Source organism: Physeter macrocephalus, chromosome 8, assembly GCF_002837175.3.
Source record: "Physeter macrocephalus isolate SW-GA chromosome 8, ASM283717v5, whole genome shotgun sequence".
NCBI classification, from domain to species: domain Eukaryota; kingdom Metazoa; phylum Chordata; class Mammalia; order Artiodactyla; family Physeteridae; genus Physeter; species Physeter macrocephalus.
In genome coordinates this window covers 8,963,699-8,978,481 of record NC_041221.1, presented here as the reverse complement: position 1 = coordinate 8,978,481, position 14,783 = coordinate 8,963,699, and the positions used below count along the sequence as shown (strand labels likewise).

The 14,783-nt window shown below is 43.5% G+C and overlaps 1 protein-coding gene across 4 annotated transcripts in view; it reads left to right on the top strand.

Annotated features, from left to right (window-relative positions):
• The window catches only part of ERG (ETS transcription factor ERG), a 68,358-nt gene extending 54,065 nt beyond the window's left edge, over positions 1-14,293 (top strand). For all 4 annotated transcript variants that reach the window (XM_024120251.3, XM_007111309.4, XM_007111308.4 and 1 more), the window contains 4 exons: positions 3,307-3,375; positions 4,057-4,113; positions 4,882-4,929; positions 12,374-14,293. In XM_024120251.3, coding sequence (XP_023976019.1) covers positions 3,307-3,375; positions 4,057-4,113; positions 4,882-4,929; positions 12,374-12,894 — 695 coding nt within the window. In that variant the 3' untranslated portion in view covers positions 12,895-14,293. The remainder of the gene's footprint in view (positions 1-3,306; positions 3,376-4,056; positions 4,114-4,881; positions 4,930-12,373) is intronic.
• Positions 14,294-14,783: the final 490 nt, after the last annotated feature.

The window sequence follows — 14,783 nt, the reverse complement described above, 5'->3', positions numbered from 1 at the left end:
TGGCTATTGTAAACAGTGCTGCAATGAACAGTGGGGTGCCTCGCAGGGAGATCACCTCTGTGCTTTGTGACCATGAGAGGGGTGGGATAGGGAGGGTGGGAGGGAGGGAGACGCGAGAGGGAAGAGATATGGGAACATGTGTATATGTATAACTGATTCACTTTGTTGTAAAGGAGAAACTAACACACTATTGTAAAACAGTTATACTCCAATAAAGATGTTAAAAAAAAAAAAAAAGGAGAAAACTGAGGCTTAGGTAAGTTACATTCTTTGCCCAAGGCACACACTGCTTGTAAGAGATAGCAACAGGGTTCAAAGTGAGGTCTCACCCTTTCAAAGTGCGTGTCGGGAAAAAAAATAAAAATAAAAAAAATAAAGTAGTAGCAGACTAACTACTGACACTTGCTATTAATTCCATTTCTCATATTTCAGGTAAAAGCATTCAATCTAGAACTCTTTCCACACATTTATTTGTATTAACACACTCAGATAGCATTTCTGAAATCCTTATCTGTAGGAACACAGATTTTTAGAAAAGAATAGTGGAAATTGTCTAGAACAGGCTTTCTCAAACTTCAGTGTACACCCAAGTCAAATGGGACCTTGTTAAAATACAGATTCTTTTTTTAAATCGAAGTATAGTTGTTTTACAATATCATGTTAGTTTCAGATGTACAGCAAAATGATTCCTTTTTATATATACATATAAAACTCTGTATATATATATATGTATATATATATTTTCTTTTTCAGATTCTTTTCTCTTATAGGTTATTACAAAATATTGAGTATAGTTCCCCGTGCTATACAGTAGGTCCTTGTTGGTTATCTATTTTATGTGTAGTAGTGAGTATATGTTAATCCCAAACTCCTAATTTATCCCTTCCCCCCTTTAGTAACCATAAGTTTGTTTTCTGTGTCTGTTTTATGTATAAGCTCATTTGCATTGTTTTTTTTAGATCCCACATATAAGCCGTATCATATATTTGTCTTTCTCTGTCTGGCTTACTTCGCTTAGTATGATCATCTCTAGGTCCAGCCATGTTGCTGCAAATGGCATTATTTCATTCTTTTTTATGGCTGAGTAATATTCCATTGTGTATATGTACCACATCTTCTTTATCCATTCCTCTGTTGATGGACATTTAGGTTGCTTCCATGTCTTGGCTATTGTAAACAGTGCTGCAATGAACAGTGGGGTGCCTGTATCTTTTCTAATTATTGTTTTCTTCAGATATATGCCCAGGAGGGTGATTGCAGGATCATATGGTAGCTCTATTTTTTTTTTTAAACCAGAATCTGGTAAAATGCAGATTCTGATTCAATAGATCTAGAATGAGGTTCTGCATTTCTAACGAGCTCCCAGACATTGCCGATACTGCTGGTCTGCAGAGAAACAAGGACCTAGAACATATTTCTGGATTCTCTTGCTTTTTCACTTGGTAGACAGAAGCCCCATGTTGACATGGCTGTCTGCTCCTAAAGTAGGGGAAATGCTGTTACAGTTGCCCTGCTAGTAGATTTTTCTTTCTGAGACAATTCTCAAATTGAAACCCTGCCTAACCATTCTCTAGACAAAATGCAACTAGATGAGAATCTGTGCGCAAATGCTCCCAGCGACTTAAGTTGAAATTTAGTTGTAAATTGATAGCGACTGCAGATTTAATTCCCATGTGTAACCTCAACACCAGAAAAGTGAGAATCCGAGGAACTGGGTGGGAAATGCTTACAGTCCAAAACTACAGAAATGCCAGTGGAGAGGGAGTGCTGAGCAATAGCAGAGTTTCAAAAGAAAAATTATCGAACTCAACCAAAGCTCTGGAGGGTAGGGTTTCACAGACCACACTAGTCGAGATGCTTGTAGCCAAACAGACCAAATACATTAAGGCAATTCTGTGTTGGATTTCACGTTGCATTTCATTGCTATTCTCTCTGGGATATGAAACTAGGAAGAGACATGTCTTCTGCAACACAGTCAACAAGCTTTTTCAAGATTGACCCACCAAACTGCCAATTTTAAACAAAGTTTAAAATCTCTCCAAGTGAGATTTTATAGTCATCTCCAGGTGACTGGCAGCAGAACACCTGCTGAAGTACCTGGCTATGGCTTTCAGCTGGCCCAGAATGACACATGGCATTGCATGGAGACCCGTCAATCCAAGAAGTCGTAGTTTTGAAATGGTTCTGTAATATAATTGTGTGTAGCTGGCCACCCAACTCCCCAGCTTTATGTAGGCACAGTTAGTAAGAGCGTGCATAATAATGTTTCTGGAATATATTTTTAAAGGAAACTTGAAATGACATAGAGTCATAATCATTAATAGAACTTGCACTGAGGATGCAGAAGTATAATTACTAACTTTGCATATGCAAAGTGATGAAGTTTTATGGGACAAGTAGCAATACATTATAAATACAAAAAAAAATCATTGGCATATACTTCAGCTCTACTGTCACTGCCAGTGTTTTGCGGGGGCAGTACTATTTCAGTCTTACAGTTCATTTTAGTGAACTTCTAAATTCATTTAGAGAAGGAGAAGGAGTAGACATTTGCGTAGAAAAATAACTAGACCCACCCAAGTGGGAGGGAAGTCCAAAAGGGAGGGGATATCTGTATGTGTATGGATGATTCATTCTGTTGTGCAGTGGAGGCTAACACAGCATTGTAAAGCAACCATACTCCAATAAAAATTAATTTAAAAAAAAAAGAAAAATAACTAGACCCTTAAGACTGATTTAATATAAGTGGATGAGGGAAAATGAGGGGTGGCTGAGAGAGGCAGCTGGCAAAGAAGAGAAAGCAGTGCTTGTTTCCAAGGAAGAAGAAAAGGAAGGAACGTGAATGTCATTTGGTGGATTTAGTGTCAGACCTCAAGTAGGAATCGGTTGATTCATCAACGTTGTAGGCCGTGCTTCAGACAGGTCACGAAGATAATAAAGGGGTGATGGACTTTTGTCAATTCCAGCTGGAAGCAGGACAAATTAGATTGTGAGAAACTTTTGATATGGTCTTGACCTAGGATTGCAGGAAATTACCTTAGAAGAGTCAGCCAGCTCCTAGAGAATCCGTCCATGGGAGTTTTCAGATTAATGGGTGAAACTGTTAGATCAATAAAAGATACAAAGTTATCATTTGCAAATAAAACCCGAATCTCGTGGAATCCAGGTTGAATATTACTTTGGATAATTGGGTTTTCGTGCACAATATTTATTCTAATAAACACAAAACAAAACAAAACAAGCACACAAAATAGATGTTATCAAGTTACGTTATTGATCTTTTAGTCAATTTATTTATTTTTACAGATTTACCTTACGAACCACCCAGGAGATCAGCCTGGACCAGTCACGGCCACCCCACCCCCCAGTCGAAAGGTACAGTGTTGGTTCCCACTGCCTTGAATCCTCACATCACAAGGCAGTGGATAACTCTTGATGCAGTAAATGATAATTTCTGTAGCCAAACTATGCTTTTTCAACATACATTTGTCCCTTTGGCAACAAAGCACAACTGATCTTTAAATGCAATGATTCTTTCTCTATTGGCATTATACCTATTTCTATAACGAGAAGAAATGAATGATGTAATATATCTCTATAGCAAAAAGAAATGAATGATGTAATACATTTCTGGACAAATGCATGTCTCATAGGCTGCTAGAGTACAGATTAAATACTGGGCGATTTCCTAATCTTGGCCATGTTTACAGTATTCCTTACTTTATATTTTCCTGGTGGTTTCCCTTTATCTTTTTATTTTAGAGTTGATTCATTTTAATCTGTTTTGTAAACCATCTCAAATTTTTTTTTTAGTTTTGCAAAAAGTGGGGTAAAAATAAATTTTTAAAATAAGTTAAAGTACCCTCGTTTTGCTACCACATTTACATTTGGGTTCATTAGGAAGGAAATTTTTTTCTTACCATGTTTCTTATTATAAGAGTAAGGCTATTATGTTAATAACTAAGGTAAATGATGGAATGATGATACAACAGCATCGAAGTCTAGTAGCCAAATACAAGTTATAACTAATTGTCTCTTTGTTTTTTGGATTTTCAGCTGCTCAGCCATCTCCTTCCACAGTGCCCAAAACTGAAGACCAGCGTCCTCAGCTAGGTATGTTTCACAGAGCATCTTGGTGGCCATAAAAGAAGAAACAGGTTTATTAGCAGCATGTGTCACTTTCTAAAATGTGTCACTTTCTAAGTCAAACTAATGTTCCTAAAATGTGTCACTTTCTAAGTCAAAATGTGTCACTTTCTAAATGTGTCACTTTCTAAGTCAAACTAATGTTCCTTTGTCTTCTTTAGGACTGCTCCATATGTAAAACAGGGACTAAATTATCAGTCTACTCAACTGGGAATGACTTGAGATTTTGCTAAGACGTTTCCAAAACCCATGCAATAAATATGGAAAAAACATGCTGCGTGCACACAGGCAGCTTCTTTGCGGCCTAGCAGTTCTTTGATTTTCACCTTCCAGGTCGCATGCAGCAACATCCGCGTGTGTGCCACGTCCGGTGCGGAAACACAGTGGAAGGGTGCTGCTGCCAGCGTGCTGAGCAGCACGGCCCACACGGCCCTGGGCAGAATACACCTGCCCTGTTTAAATCCTGGGATGGAGAGGGCGCTGGGCTAGGTGTTGGGAACCCTGGGCCAAATCTGAGCTCGGCCACCAGCTAGGAGACCTTTACTAAGAAGCATCACTCAGACCCATGTGACGTCTTTTCTAGTACAGGAAGTGGTGCTGGGGGACTTTGGCGTGGGGGACATTTTCAACTCTGAAACCTGGAAACACCAGCGGGGTCAGCATTATTCCTGGAGTTACGTCCTACCTGCTCACAACTGTGTCTTTGGGATCTGACTTCTTTCCTTTTTGCTATAGATCCTTACCAGATTCTTGGACCCACAAGTAGCCGCCTTGCAAATCCAGGTGAGATACTGCTGATGATTTTGCTCGTACAAAGTTATCTTTTGGGCAGTAGCTATTTTGAAACTGAACTTGTATAGACAGGAAGTCCCTTCCACTGAACAAATTGAAGTTGTAGGTGTCACTGGACTGTTTGCCTAAGTGGAAAACAATGGGTCGGGTTATAAATTAAGATTTAGCTTCAGCAAAGAGCATCATTACCTGATCCAAACTGTATCCGTTTCCTAGGGCTGCTCTAACGAGGTACCACAGACTGGGGGTTTAGACATCGACATTTATATATGTCTCCTAGTTCTAGAGGACAGAAGTCCAAAATCAAGTGGTCGGGGTTATTTCGCTCTGTGGGCCATGGAAGAAGGATCTATTCCAGACCTCTCTCCTTGGCTTATAGCTGGCCATCTTCTGCCTGTATCTCTTGACCTATATGTGTCTCTGTGTCCAAATTTCCCTTTTTCTAAGGACACCAGTCATATTGGATTAGAGCCCACTCAGATGATATGACTTTAACTTGATTACTTCTCTAAAGACCCTGTTTCCAAATAGCTTCACATTCTGAGGCACTGGGCAAATCCAACAGATGAATTTGGGGAGAGGGCCACAATTCAACCCATCACACCAGCAGATAAAATAATAGCTTAAAAAAAAAGAACCATAATGACAACCACAAGACTTCAAATTTAGGATCATCTTCAATGAATGGTCTGTTTCTGAACTCAGATGCCAGGAGAAAGTACAGATTCTTAATTGGCCCATTTGTAACCTGTCCCTTGCCAAGGATTGTCACCTGTCATCACGCTTCAGTGCCAACCAGATTGTTTGATTTGTTTGTATTCAGACCAGAACCAGCTGTGCTGGCATCCACTTCAGAAATTCACAGCATATGCTGCATATTCTCAACAGCAAATTCAGATGCCAAGATGTCATAGGCGTATTGCAAATACAAGCTGGAATGTATATATCCTAAATATTGAGGCCAAAATGGGGTTAGAAATGGGAAAATTTAGGTTCAGTCAGTGTACGTCCCCACAGGGAATCTATACTTTTGAAAACATAAAATATCATCATTAATTGGCATCCACATCTTTGACATTAAATTTTGATTAATGTTAACTGATTCAGCAAATATTTTTTAAGCAGCTTAGAAGTGAGAAAGGTTTGTTTTGTTTATTGCTCTACCCCTTGGGCCTAGACCGGGTGCTAAATAATTATCGGTTGAATGAATGAATGCAAGGAGTAACAGGATATCATCCTTGACCCTCAAGGAGCTTCCATTCCGGTGGAGAAATGGACACAGGCTCACCCCAGCATCCACCTGGTGGCCACGTCTCCGGGGTCTTGGGCCATCCTCCTACCTATGCGCAGCTTTCTGTTTGCAACTGCCTTTATAACCATTCACATAAAAACGATTACTGTGTTTTGAGATGATTATTATTAGTCAGGCTTCAGGAAGACTGATCTGGCAGGAATGTTCAGGATAGATTAGAAAGGGGAACAGGACGGAAGCTGGAACACGCTGGGAAAGTTAATACAATAATGTGAAATAACAATTCAATAGCTTTCCCCCCACCCCTCCCCCATATCACGCCTGGGCAAATGCCTGTCTCAGAACAGCCCTGGGAGGTCATTATCTTCGTCCTATGGAAAAGGAATCAGAGGTCCAGACACATTAGGTAACTTCTCCTGGGTCACACAGCCCATAAGAAGGGAGGCCAGGTTTGAACCCTGACTCTCTGTCTCCAAAATCTGCTTTTATTGATATTTTCTGGCTCTCCACTGCCACCGAGTGAGCCTGGAAGAGGGAGGTCTTGGAGAATGAGGACCAAGAGAATAGAAAGAAAGGATTTCCATTCAGTTTAACAACTGTTTCAATGCTTGGGACGAGGCTGAGGTCAGGGAGGAAGAGGAGGAACATGTCAAGCTGCACCAAACAAAACCAAACCGACCCTTTCACCCTCACAAATTGGTTAAGTGAAAAATAAGTCTGTGCCCACGTTGTTGCAGCTCAAAGGTGTGGCTTGGTTGGTGGCTTGGGGCCAAAGAGAGTTGCCGGCCCCTAAGCAGAGGGCTTAGTGTCTGTTCACGCTGTGCCCAGCAGCCTGGGGTTGCCCAGCGGGTAGAAGGACCTGGGACCGAGCAAGGAGGAGACTGCAGACCCATCGCTGGCCTGGGAAAATGTCTTGGTACCTAAGAGGTCAGCAGCACTGGCGTCGTAAGCAAAGACTGCACTTTATCTCACTGAGGCTGTGCCCATCGGGCCTGGGGAAAGTGGCAACATCCGACTGTTGACTCAAAGATAAAGATTTCTTTTACTTGGTTTATAATGAATTAGGCCTTCTCTCCATCTGTCCTTAGGCTGTGTGTCAGTTACTTTCATGTGGCCTTTCCCCCTAAAACCAGAATGTCTTATCATTCTATTAATGAGAATGCTTCTTCCTGTTTGATTCTAGTTTCCCAGTCTCTGATAAATAAATCCTTCAGCACTTTAAATTGCTGCCTCTCTTCTTTTCACAATGCAAACGTTTTTTAAACCGTTTTAAATGGAAAGATGACATCATATAGTATGAATGCACAAGATGATAACAGCATCGCAACATCTCCATCCAAAATATGCCTTTGGGTGCACTTTGGACCGTATTTCTTCTGCTGAGAAGAGTGTGTCCCTGCATTATTATGTCCTGGATCAGATATTAGCGACACAGCCCCTTTATATCCCGTCAGAATGGTTGACCATTTAATGTGGCTTCTGTGATGAACAGGAATTGCCTTTCCGTGCAAGAGCTTCTTGGGAGCAAGAGTTCGGTAGCTCCCTCGGTGCTCACTGGGTAGTCTTTAATGGTGGGCGTGAAAGTGTTAACCTGCTTCGTGCAGAACCAGAGACCAGTTTTAGGGATGTTTTGCCATTGGTTAGGAGGTGGGAGTGTCCAGTCTTCTACTGGGAACCCACCAAGCTCCAGGGCCAGGGAAGGGCTGGAGGAGACTGCAGAGGTGTGTGCAGAGACCAGGCCCAAGAGCACTATTGTGCAGTGATTCAGCACCAAGGCCTAGAATCTGGGTTCCAACCCTTGCTGACCTTGGGCAAGATAAGTCACTCTACCTCTTTGGGCTCTAATTCCTCATCCCTACAATGGGCTATCACATGATTCTGGGGGGAGGGGAATTAAATAAACACATGGAAAATGTTCAGAATGATGCCTGGGACCAGTCAGCGTTCAACGATGCTGGCCAGCCCTGAGAATGCCACCATTCCCAGCTTTTGCCCGGCCAGCATGGGGTTTTTTGGGGGAAGGTGGTTGTCTTCCTTTGGCATCTCCTGGCTCTAGGCAAGGGATGTACCTTTCTTTAAACCCTGGTTTCCAGCTCACACAAATCATGATAAGAGCGCTCATGTACCGAATTCCTCCTCATAGTGATACTACAAGGTAGTACTACCATCTGGATAGTGTTACCATCACCCGCACTTTGCAGACGAGGATTCTGGGGGGAGGGGGATTAAATAAACACATGGAAAATGTTCAGAATGATGCCTGGGACCAGTCAGCGTTCAACGATGCTGGCCAGCCCTGAGAATGCCACCATTCCCAGCTTTTGCCCGGCCAGCATGGGGTTTTTTGGGGGAAGGTGGTTGTCTTCCTTTGGCATCTCCTGGCTCTAGGCAAGGGATGTACCTTTCTTTAAACCCTGGTTTCCAGCTCACACAAATCATGATAAGAGCGCTCATGTACCGAATTCCTCCTCATAGTGATACTGCAAGGTAGTACTTTACCATCACCCGCACTTTGCAGACGAGGACACCGGGGCACAGAGAGCCAGGTGAGCAGAGCCAGCAGTCAGCTGCGACAGTGCCGACCCCCAAGGGGCGCTTCCGGCCACCGTGCTGCCCTGCCCCTCCCACCCCCCAACAAGTCCTGTCTGAGCCGCACACAGAGCCTTCCGTCTGAGACACATGCCTGCTGCCTTGATCCCGACGCGCTGGGGGGTCCAGGCCGTGCACATGGGTTTTTCTGCAGCACCTCCAGCTACTGTAGAAAGTAGCCCAAGTGATTGCCACCCTGGTGCTTGCTGCTTTAAAGACCCTCTCCGCTTTATTTACTGCTCTGTTCCTCCGTCAGCTGGCTCTTGAGTGCCCTGCTTGGGGACACCCCTCCTACTTGACCCACAGCTGCTGACTCACTCCCAGCTGTGCTTTTCTCTGTGGTTTATAAACCGTTTAGATGTTTTGCCCTTCTTTGCTCAGTCTGTACCTCTTCACTAATGTGTTTCTCTTCTTTTCTTTTAATTGCATTCGGAGACCACTTTCTTGCCCAGAATTAAAGGATTGCCTTCTGTCTTCTTTGAAGCCACGCCCCACGCCCCTTCACCCCACTGGACTCGCCTGTAGGTGGGCAGCCGGCATCTTTGGGTCCCTCCCCTTCCCTGTCCTGCCTTTTTAGTTAATTACCTTGGACAAAACTAGGAAAAAAGTAGCTACTCGTTACTGATGTTCCAAAGGAGGTTATCAGGATAGAGAGAGAAAATAGATATGAAGAGTTTTTCCGAAGAAGGTAATTCTTGAGGCGCAGGTGGTGAGGCTGTTTGGGTGCAAGGTCTGGTCTTATAAGAGCTTCTCCTTTTACTTGTTGGTTTGGCCAGTGGACTACCCAAGCCACTCTTAGGCTTCCAAATGTTAGGCATTCGTGTTCTGGAATCCCTATTCTATATTCTAAAATGCACCTTCAGTGCACACTAAGTGTTATTGTTTCGACAGTAAACGAAGAATTTAATAAATTGCTCTCGAAATTCGTGGCCATGAGTAACTCGTTTAATTTACCACTGACTATACTTCTCAGCAAACATCGTGCCCCCTTGAGGATTCTCGCACAGCGAGAAAATCTGCTGTAGACTGTGAACGCAGTGGATTTTGTTATATTAAATTTAACAAGTAACGAGCTGGACATAATGTTACATTTTATAACATCTACTTAAACATTAATTGATGTGCATTTATGGTTTTGTTCTCAGGTTCGGAAGCTGGTGAGTTTTGTTTACAGGTGTCTTATTCCCGTAGACTCTTGAAATGCTCAGAGGCCCGAACCCTGTGTACAAGGGCTGATGGGTAAAATCGTCTAGGGAGAAATTCCTCATCTATCCTATGAATTTTGAGTTTCTAGCCATGAATTTAGTTCCCTGACTTACTAGTTCTTCAGAAACAGGAGAGATGGGAAAACACTTTTGTACACTGGTTCTCTCCTATACATGTTTATAAAGGAAGTGGGTGAGGGACAAATTCCCAAGGGGCAATGCCAAGGTTTGAACAGATACCAAGTATAAGTTTGACTGTTTAGGAAGATCTGTGTATTTATACAAAATCTGTGGGATTGTTCTCTGTATGGGAGGAGGCTGACAGTGAATATTTATTTTCAAACAACTCTACGTGTTTATATTGAAACATATGTCACACTGTTAAATCAAAAATCTATGTTTTTCCCTATTCCCAGGTCATATATGGAATTTTTTTTTCAAGTAGTAATCCTTTGGTTACAATATATATACTAAAACCATATGGTTTTCTCAAACTATTCTTTGTATTTTTTAAATGCATATTAATGAAATGTTGGGGGCAAGAAAACTTGATTGAGAACAGTTTGAATATGTGGTCCTGAAAAAGCAAAGGCTTCCACTGCGATGAACTACAAGCTGTTAATACATTTCAAATGTGTTGCTAGACTGAAAATGCTAATTTTCCAGAACAAATTCAGAAAAGGCTGACCTTTCTCACGATGCTATTGTATGGATAAATTCACAAACATATCCATTTCCATGTAGCCAACATGGAAACAAAGATTTATGAGTTGGACAATTTATATAGGGAGCTGGTGGGGAGGATTTAGAGAAAACACATTTGTAATTGAGTTTTACATTTCATCAATTCCCTGAATAGTCAACAGTTCCTTTAGTGATTTTATCATATCTACTGATATTTACTGATAGTATAATAGAAGATAATCTTTTTGGTAATAAGCCCAAGGCAGTGCTTGGGAGTTTGGGAGGAAAGACCTGCCTCATGTATCCATTTTCAAAGCTCCTAAAACCTGTTTAAAGCATCTTAGCTTCTCCCGGTGCTCAGGACCAGATCTTCCTGGTACTTCGCCTCTCCTGGTACTTATTCTGGTGCTCCTCGTATGACTGTTGATATTTGCATGTTTCTCTCTTTTAGGGAGCCATCAATCGTCTTAAAAGTATCGTAGCATAGAGTCTAGGATGGTGGGCCTGGATTTTTCTCTGAATTTAATAAAACCTAAAAGCCACATCTGTAGGTCTCCGATGGCATCACGAGAGTTCTGTGTCCACCCAGTCAAATGAGGTCTCATTGACTCTGTTGGAAGCCCCAAGAGGGCCTGCAGTCACTCATTGTTAACAGCTTTTTCTTTTGGAAACTCTGCTTAACACAATTGGCATTGCAACGCAGGGACAGCACATGGATTTCCGTTAAGATGCATTTGCCTAAATACTGGAAATGGGTGATCTGGTTTGAAATAGAGCCAACTTTTTTCTAAACTTCCTCATTTTGAGTGGGTTAATTCTGTTCTAGGAACAGTTTTGACAGAATGGCTTTCTGCATGCCAGCCAAATGTTATGTTAGAAATAACGGTGTTTACTTCCATTCTCGATTTTTTTCCATAAACTTTTTGAAGTTCATTTCCTAGATCTGACTTTTATTATTTTACTTGACCTAGCCAATGTAAATGGTATTAAGTCATTATCGCTATAGCCACATAACAGCACTCTCTGCCTCACAAAAGAGGAAAAGTAAGCCCTTCCACCCCCAAAACACAAAGTTGACTTGGCTGTTCTTCTAAGGAAGTCAGAAATGGATGGAACAGACCTGAACTCTGACCTGTAGGAACTCTTTGCATTCCAGGAAGGACATGGGTCTGTAGATCAGCCTGGTACTCACCAAGGATCATCATCTTAGGTCAGGTCCCTTAGACGCAGAGCTTGGGCTGAGGATACTTATGCAAGTGATTAATTAAGGGTATTTCTCAGGAGAGAGGGAGTGAGGGCGCAGGATCGGACAGGGGAAAGTGAAGGAAGCTTGTGGCCTTAGCTGGAACCCTGCTTTTGTCTGATCCCATGCGGAGCCCGGGGCCTGACCAGCATCGCAGAACTGGTCCCTCTTCGAGGCAGGGGGGCCGGCCTCTGGTACCCTGTGTCAGTCCATCAGGCTGTGGGCTACCTGGGGGTGGATGAAGCAGCTCCTGTTCAGCCAAGGGCAGTTCTCTGGAGACGAGCAGAGGAAGCTGGGGGACAAGAGTAGCCAATACCCCAGCCGCTGAGGGATGGGCGCACAGCCAGGTAAAGGAAGTCTGGGTGGGACGCCACAGCCCCCTCTTCTGTCGTTGAAGAAAGAACCCCTTTAGCTCAGATCCTGTTCTCACTGGGGTTTTCTTTTCTTTTCCCACCTCATCAGGGAGCGGGCAGATCCAGCTGTGGCAGTTTCTCCTGGAGCTCCTGTCAGACAGCTCGAACTCCAACTGCATCACCTGGGAAGGCACCAACGGGGAGTTCAAGATGACAGATCCAGATGAGGTGGCCCGGCGCTGGGGAGAACGGAAAAGCAAACCCAATATGAACTATGATAAACTCAGCCGGGCCCTCCGTTACTACTATGATAAAAACATCATGACCAAAGTCCACGGGAAGCGCTACGCCTACAAGTTTGACTTCCACGGGATCGCCCAGGCCCTGCAGCCCCACCCTCCAGAGTCGTCCCTGTACAAGTACCCCTCGGACCTCCCTTACATGGGCTCCTATCACACCCACCCGCAGAAGATGAACTTTGTGGCCCCCCACCCTCCAGCCCTCCCCGTGACATCGTCCAGTTTTTTTGCTGCCCCAAACCCATACTGGAATTCACCAACGGGAGGGATCTACCCTAACACTAGGCTCCCAGCCAGCCATATGCCTTCGCATCTGGGCACTTACTACTAAAGACCCGAGAGAGGCCTTTCCCAGCAACATGCAACCGCCAACCAATTGCCACAAGCTCTATCGGAGACCATGATTCAGAAGTGCCTCAAGAGGAATGAAAAAGCTTGACTGGGGCTGAGGGGGAGGAAGCCGGGGAAGAGATCCAGAGACTCTCAGTGGGAGGGAATTACTAAAATATTACTACAGAGATAAAGAGGATGCTACACATGTCATGTACATGGACAGATCATCTGTGGACCAACCTTGTGAAAGGCATTGTAAGTAGAAGCGTGAAGTCATAAGGGACAAAGTGCCAAAGAAAATGTTTTGAAGACGTGTATAAACCTTAGAGTAGCCTTTGGGGTCCTGGTCATGCATTAAACTGGGATTCAACTCAAGCAATAGAGAGAACACAGTCTGGACCTAACATGCCCTTTCTAACGTCATTTGAAGGAAAAAAAAACTACCTGTATTTAAAAAGAGAAACATATCAACACAGAAAAAAAAGGAAAGAAAAGAGACCGTGGCCCATCAGTAGACATTGATAGGGGACTCATCAGCACTTGCAGTTTTGGGCGAAATCCGATTCATTCCATTTGATGGAGAGCGGTCGGCTCTCTCCAACTGTGAAGGCAACCCACAGCTTCCAACTCCTTTACGATAGGACAGGAACGCTGAGCCGAAGGGAGGGACTGAGAACGTGTCTGGAGGGCAAGCGTGCGGGTGTGGACAGACGAGGCGGCAGAGGAAGAAGCAGAAGAGGAGGCAAGGACTGGGAAAGAAACTTCTCGAGCAGTAAAGACTGGACTTAGGACGGTGTCGGTTCTGCAGAGAATTGAGTCACGGAGACTTGAGGCTCCATTCGGTCAGTGTTGTACCAAATCCAGTGTTACGAGGAAGGACACAGCGTCACGGAGGCAGGGCAAGTAGTAGAATTCAGAAACAAAATCATGCATCTCTCTTTTTGTTTGTTTATCAAAAGAAAAATTGTAACTGGAATTGTCTGATATTTAAAAGAAACATTCAGGACCTCATCCTTAGGTGAGGGCCCCGCTCTCCACAGGGTCAGGGAAGAGCTAGCCTTCTGGGCTACCGCGATCCGAGGTCACCTAGGCATCGGGGCGAGGCGGGCTCCAGGTTTCCTTTTGAGTCGCGAACGCTGTGCGTTTGTCAGAATGAAGTATACAAGTCGATGGGGTTTTTTTTTTCCTTTTTATATAATAATTATATAACTTATGCATTTATACACTACGAGTTGATCTCGGCCAGCCAAAGATACACGACAAAAGGGACAATCAATGATCTAATGTGGCCTTGAACTTTAACTCTGTATGCTTAATGTTTACAATATGAAGTTATTAGTTCTTAGAATGCAGAATGTATGTAATAAAATAAGCTTGGCCTAGCATGGCAAATCAGATTTACACAGGAGTCTGCATTTGCACTTTTTTAGTGACTAAAGTTGCCTTTTAGAAACTTGTGCTGCAAGGGGTGGGTTTTGTGTTAGAATTCTCCTTTGTCCAGGAACTCGTGCAAGGGAGAGCCAAGCAAATGGCACGCTTGGCACGCAGACAGTGGCGGCCTCTCCGGGGCCTTGTTGCCAGCTGGAGCCGTCTGGAGCAGAAGGGCCAAAGGTTCTCACCCGGGAGCCTCCAGATTTAGACCCAGAATGGAAAGAGGCCTCTACAGCTGGGGTTGTAATTGCGCAATTCCAGATCCATACCTAGTCACGAATCACCCTTAATTCCTGCTATAAAGCATCCGTTGAACGGCAAACAAGCTATGGCTCCCAATGTAAACCGTATTGTTGGTAAATAAAGCATCACAGATAGCAGCAATGTCTCACTTTAACAAGACAAGGGACAGCTTCTAAATTTGCCACTTGGCTTCTCCATCGGAGGCTCTCACCG